Source organism: Eucalyptus grandis, chromosome 2 (assembly GCF_016545825.1).
Source record: "Eucalyptus grandis isolate ANBG69807.140 chromosome 2, ASM1654582v1, whole genome shotgun sequence".
NCBI classification, from domain to species: domain Eukaryota; kingdom Viridiplantae; phylum Streptophyta; class Magnoliopsida; order Myrtales; family Myrtaceae; genus Eucalyptus; species Eucalyptus grandis.
In genome coordinates, this window is record NC_052613.1 from 58297149 (window position 1) to 58303405 (window position 6257).

The 6257-nt window shown below is 36.8% G+C and overlaps 1 protein-coding gene across 1 annotated transcript; it reads right to left on the reverse strand.

Annotated features, from left to right (window-relative positions):
* Positions 1–1340: 1340 nt before the first annotated feature.
* LOC120290830 (phenylcoumaran benzylic ether reductase TP7-like) lies at positions 1341–3006 on the reverse strand. Its single transcript, XM_039307260.1, has 3 exons — positions 2787–3006; positions 2289–2329; positions 1341–1574 (listed from the first exon to the last, which is right to left on the reverse strand). Exons 1-3 carry the CDS (start codon positions 3004–3006, stop codon positions 1341–1343), a joined length of 495 nt encoding a protein of 164 aa, XP_039163194.1.
* Positions 3007–6257: the final 3251 nt, after the last annotated feature.

Consider the following 6257-nt stretch of genomic DNA (forward strand, 5'->3'; position numbering starts at 1 on the left):
CTAGTATGAACACCTAGAGGGGGTGAATATGTGTTTAAAATAAATCTTGGCAGACTTCTGATGTAGAACAGACTTTGACACCAATTGACAGACTTCTGATGTAGAACAGACTTTGACACTAAAGTCTGGCAGTCTTCAGACTTTGACACAGAAGTCTAGAAATCTTTAGAATATACTTAAGACATGTGTTACGTTCAGTCTTCTAGCAGTCTTCAGACTTTACATGTTCTATCATCTGCATGGTCTATTACTTAACCATTAAACATGTTAGTAGCCTTTGATTTATTTTGTCATCTTCAAAACATCATAAGGGATTTCCCTAACAATGTTTCCCAGAAGATTTCCAACCGTTGGTGTTTTTAAGGCAAAAAAAGGCTGGAAAAGGAATTTTCTATAAAGAAAAAAGGAAATTTCTCTGTCGAAGGAGAAAAAGTGGATTTTCTTCGTCAAGTCTTCGTTTTCTAGTTTCACCAGATCTTTAAGGGTGCACTAATCTCCAAAATGATGGGTCGTACGGAAACAAAGCTTTTGGAAGCCTTGTTTTCGAGCATATTTCCAATTGTCGGGGTTTTTCAGGAAAAAAATTGCTGGAAATGGAATTTTCTATAGAGAAAAAGGGAATTTTCTCTATCAAATGTTTGTTTTCTAGTTTTGCTGGACCTTAAGGGTGCTATGATCTCCAAAATGATAGGTCATACGGAAAAAAAGCTTTTGGAAGCCATGTTTCCTAGCAGATTTCCAGCTGTCGGGGTTTTTCAAGCAAAAAATGGTTGTAAAGGGAATTTTCCTTGGAGAAAGAGGGAATTTTCTCTATTGAATCTTCGTTCTCTATCTTTGCCAGACCTTAAGGGTGCTTTGATCTCCAAAACGTTGGGTCGTAAGGAAAAAATGCTTTTGGAAGCCATGTTTCTTAGTAAATTTCAAGCTGTCGGGGTTTTTCAAACAAAAATGGCAATAAAGGGAATTTTCTATGAAGAAAAAGGGAATTTTCTCTGTCGAATATTTGTTCTTTAGTTTCGTCGGAAATTAAGGGTGTTGTGATCTCCAAAATGATTGGTCGTACGGAAACAAAGCTTGCGAAAGGCATGTTTCCCAAAGCATATTTCCAACTATCGGGGTTTTTCAGGCAAAAAATGACTGGAAAGAGAATTTTCTATGTAGAAAAAGGGATTTTTCTTTATCAAATCTTCGTTCTTAGGTTCCGTCGGACCTTAAGGGTGCTGTGATCTTCAAAATGATGGGTTGTACGGAGAAAAGGCTTTTGGAAGCCATGTTTCCCAGCAGATTTCCAACTGTCAAGATTTTTCAAGCAAAAAATGCTTGGACTTTTCGGGCATTTTTTACATTTCATCTCCTGAGATAAAAACTTTATCTCTAGGTGGAGTTGTAGCCCCAAGTTGTGCCAATGTTAGAAGGATGTAGCCCGCAAAACTATTACAACACACATAGGTATGAGGGATTCCCTTGACGTCGACAATGCGGCGGATCTTGCCCTTGAAGGCAAGAATAGCTTTTGCTGGCTCCACAGAATAGACGCGATCCACATCATTTCGAAACTCTGAAGGCAAGAATCTCTAAAAATAAACACAATGAAATCAGAAGAAACATCTTTGTTAGAAAGCAGAAAAAATTTAGAGCATATTCCCCTTAACCAAAAAAACATGTATGAGTTCCGACGAAAAAAGGAAGACAAACTTATATGAGACTGAATTCGAGTTGTTTCAATAAGTTACTATAACATAGTAAAAAGTGATCATAGGTGAATCAACAAATTCAACAATTAAGCAAAGTCGACCCCAAGTGCTATAAGAAAAAATAGAAGAAATAGAGCAGTAGCCAGATAACTCTGTCAAGTATAGAATAGCCCGAGATTCTACTTGCTTGGACACTTTCTCAAGTAACAAGATATTAGGTAAGATGAATGCCTTATGTGAGCATGCTGAGTTCCACTCGCCATTGATTGTCAACCACCCAAAGTAGCGACAACTACTAAGTACCATTTCAAGGATTAACTAGTTCATGTTTCCCACACTCTCCTATAGTTGAATTCAAAATAGTTACTCTTGAATTTCACTGATGACTTCTACACAAGGTTATGACCATTTTAAAAAGAAAGAAGTTGAAGTCTACAGATAGATAAGTCCATCCATCCCATTTCATTAAAGCAAAGCTCACAAAGAGATCGCGATGCACCTAAACCAGTAAGACAAGAATCAAGCTATCACCCATTAGTCAAATGCTAAACCAACAATAAGAACTTGAAATGAAATTACTAGGCACAACACCACCTTGATATTCCCAGCTGCTTTAATGGCAGCAACAATCATGTCTTAATCTTTCACTTGTGCTCACCCCATAACAGAGATTACCACATCTACTTGCTTAATCACATTAGACTCTCTTGATTGTATATGTCTCCCTGAGAATCAAATAACTAAGAGCATGGACAAACGATCAATAAAGTCGGCAATCATCCACAAGATTTGTCTACATAGCAAAGCGCAGCCACGTCGCTATAGCTGTCTCAGAAATAGCTAAAGCATATCAAAGTTTCCACAAGATTTTGTCTGAAAATGTGCACGTTCACATCATGCAAAGCTGAAATTTCGTTATGCATTTGAAAGAGGAGAGGAACGTGATTTCTGATTTCAACCATGTGCAAAGACAAAATATCAGAGAAGAGAAAGAACAACGCCATATTGTAACATGACTCCATCAACTCGATCAAGTGAGAGATAGATATAAAAATCAACTCCAATCCTACTGATAAAAGCATTTCTCAAAACGGCGAACGAACACAACCGCATGTGAATAACTACTCACCTGGAATATATTGATGTTTGAGCTCTTGAAATCTTCGATGATGCAAGCCTTGGTGGGGTCGGAGAGAGCGGACTCCCTCATGAGAGCGAAGGTAGGGTGACCGGACTTAGCACTCACCTTCATGACGAACTTTCCAATGTATCTAGTGCCTCCGATCACCATCATTTTGCTCTTCTCGGCCATCTCGGAGGGTTCTTTTATGGTGGAGGTGCAGTTCTTCCCAATGACCTTGCTCGGTCTCGTGCTGCAGCTATTGTTGCCTGGTGGCATGCATTGAGATGAATCGTCAATTTTTTTTCCAAAAGGGCATAATTGTCTTTTCGGTGAATTGACATTATGCCCGTTGGGAAAAATAGATTCCCTAAAATGGGTCCGATACTCAATTGAACCCCTAAAACGAATGTGGAAGACAAGCCCAGAAAACACATGTATCACCGATCAAAGATACACTACGGAATCAAGCGTACCTTATTTGTCACAGATTAAACACCAATGTTAAAGTTTGAGAAAGAATCCTGATCCCGTTCTATCGAGGAGCGTGCTGTTGCTATTAGGGGGAGAAAAACTTTGAAAAGACATATGTTCTTTTTTGGGAGGGGGAGAGTGAAAACGTTCCTACGTAAAGTTACGTTCTCTTTTTCTTTCTATCTCTTAAAACGTCTCTCCGACAAGATGTAACCCCTCAATGTAAAACGCCTCTTCCAAAAGACGCAACCCCTCAACGTACTATTTTATATCTCAACCCTTCATACATGGGCCCTTAACTTGCGAGCCGGGTTCTTAGGCCCATCATGGGTGGACGGGCCTACTTAAGCCCATCTACACATAGAAAAACCCATCATCTCCCACTCGCACATGGTGGGCTGAACGGGATCCTCTTTACCTCTTTGCAACATTCATACCGATAAATAATCCGTACAACCAGCATACTTTAAGAGCTCGTTGTCATACATATGTTAAAAATATATAGCAGCTCATAATGGGTATCACACTCTAAGTAGATTTAGTATGCAGTACCATAGATTGATCGATCACATTTATATCTCCCTCTTAATCTATTTTTAAACGATGATATATTGTATTCACAATTATGATTATCCCAAAAATAATCATAATTGGTCGACCGGTGAATACAAAGCTAGAATGTGATTCTTCAAATTCGATATTCCTCTTTCCTTCAAACTCCCAATTTCAATTCAGCTTGCTTTTCTAGAAATGTCCCATTAGATTGAATCAATTCATGATCATTGGTAACATCCTAAGATAGCAAACACTGAATAGAAATTTTGAGAATAAGTAAGAGTCATGGGGGCACTAAATTGAGGAACTCTTTTCCTCAAGAGTCTCACATGGCATAAAAGTTGAGATCAAACTTTTGCCACTCTTATTGGTTGTCTCATGTATACGTAGTATGAAATACGTATTACGGTATTAACTCATTTCCCATGGAGCATATGTCTACACCATCAATACTGTACAGATATAGTTCAAACATACCTAATGTCTAACTTGAGTTCACATATCTACTTATTCACAGAATTCATCAGAATCACATTTGGCATCATAAACAAATAAAGTAAAATATGTGGGTTATTTTACTTTTGGATATAGTAAATATTATGTCATCATTTTAACACTCAATTAATGTGACATATGTATTTAAAGCTTGAGCTCTCAATTATCACCTAGATAATAAGCTTAAAAACTGTATCATTTCTATTTATCACATAATAAATAGAGGAGATTACCTGTGTGAGTAGGTTAATCTTTTATCTGTTCGACATACTTTCTCAACTTTATATAATGCATTGAGCATTAAGATGCATAAATGTCAAACAAAGATTCATAGATATTAATAATGAAAAACACAAATTCATTAAATGTGTACACTTGCAAAGTCTTGGTATCTATTACCGGTCATAATTGGACCTTCAGGGAAATTATAATATTTAGTACATCAGCCACTACGCAGTCCTAGAGATTTTACATGACCACAAAACACATCTCTAGGTATTGGCTTTGTCATAGGATCTGCTACTATTCTATGCGTAGATTTGTATTGTAAGTTCACATTTTTTTGTGCAACCATATCCTTAACAAAATTATACTTGGTATCTATATGTTTGGTCTTGTCATGATATTTTGGATCTATGGTGTACGCTATAGCTGCTTGGCTATCACAGTTAACTAATAATGGATTTGCAGCATACTCAATAACACCTAAATGATCCAAAAATCTCTTAAGCCAAACACTTTCTTGTATTGCTGCCGATAATGCCACGAACTTAGCTTCCATCGTGGACAAGGCTATACATGTTTGCTTCTTATTGATCTAAGATATGATGCTATTATTCAATAAGAAAGCAAATCTAGAGGCAGATTTAATTTAATCTAAATCTCCTCTCCAATCAGCATCTGAATAGCCTTCAAGTCGTAGATCATTTCCTTGGTAATTCAGCTTGTAATCAGCAGTTTCCTTTAGATACCTTAGTTCTTTTAACAGCCTTCCAATGTGCTTGACCTAGATTGGATTTGTATCTACTCACCATTCCAACTGCAAAACATATGTCAAGTCTTGTACACATTATAGCGTACATTAAGCATCCCACAGTACTAGCATAAGGAACATGTTTCATTTGTTCCTTTTCTTATGGAGTCCTTGGACACATTTTATGGTTTAATCCTTTACCTTTTGCAATAGGAGTATCTACGGGTTTACAATCTTGTATACGAAATCATTCAAGAACATTATTTATGTATGTTTCTTGCGAAAGAGATAATGACCTATTTGAACAATCTCTTGAAATCTTAACTCCAAGAATATATGCAGCCTCACTCATATCTTTTATCTAAAAGTTGGAAGATAACCAACTCTTGACAGTATTAAGAAACTCCATATTGCTTCCGGCAATTAGTATATCATCAATATATAATGATATGATCACAACTTGATCTTTGGATCTTTTGATATATACATAATGATCTTCATCAATCATTGTAAAATCATATGCCATTATGGCATTATGAAACGTATATACCATTGTCTCGACGACTGCTTAAGGCCATATATCAATCTCAAAAGTCGACATACCTTTCTTTCTTGGCCTTTTATAATGAAACCAGCAGGTTGTTCCATATATATTTCTTCATCTAATTCTCCATTGAGGAAAGCAGTCTTTACATCCATTTGATGTAACTTAAGATCCATACTAGTTACTGTAGCCAGAATAATGCGAATCAAGGTAAATCTCACTAAGGAGAAAATGTTTCCTTATGATCAATTCCTTCTCGTTGATTATACCCCTTCACCACAATACGAGCTTTATGTCTTTCTATTGAGCCATTAGCTTTACGCTTTATTTTGAGAACCCACTTGTTCCCAATGGCTTTGCGTCTTTTTGGAAGATCAACTAGTTTCCAAACATGGTTTGACT

Bases quoted from the DNA above. Each gene is read 5' to 3' on its own strand.
- LOC120290830 (XM_039307260.1), bottom strand. From the start codon at position 3,006: ATGGCCGAGAAGAGCAAAATGATGGTGATCGGAGGCACTAGATACATT. The intron at 2,330-2,786 runs GTTTTGAGAAAT...TGAAAGATTAAG, and splicing joins TGCGGTTGTGTTCGTTCGCC to ACATGATTGTTGCTGCCATT. The intron at 1,575-2,288 runs GTGGTGTTGTGC...GTTTATTTTTAG, and splicing joins AAGCAGCTGGGAATATCAAG to AGATTCTTGCCTTCAGAGTT.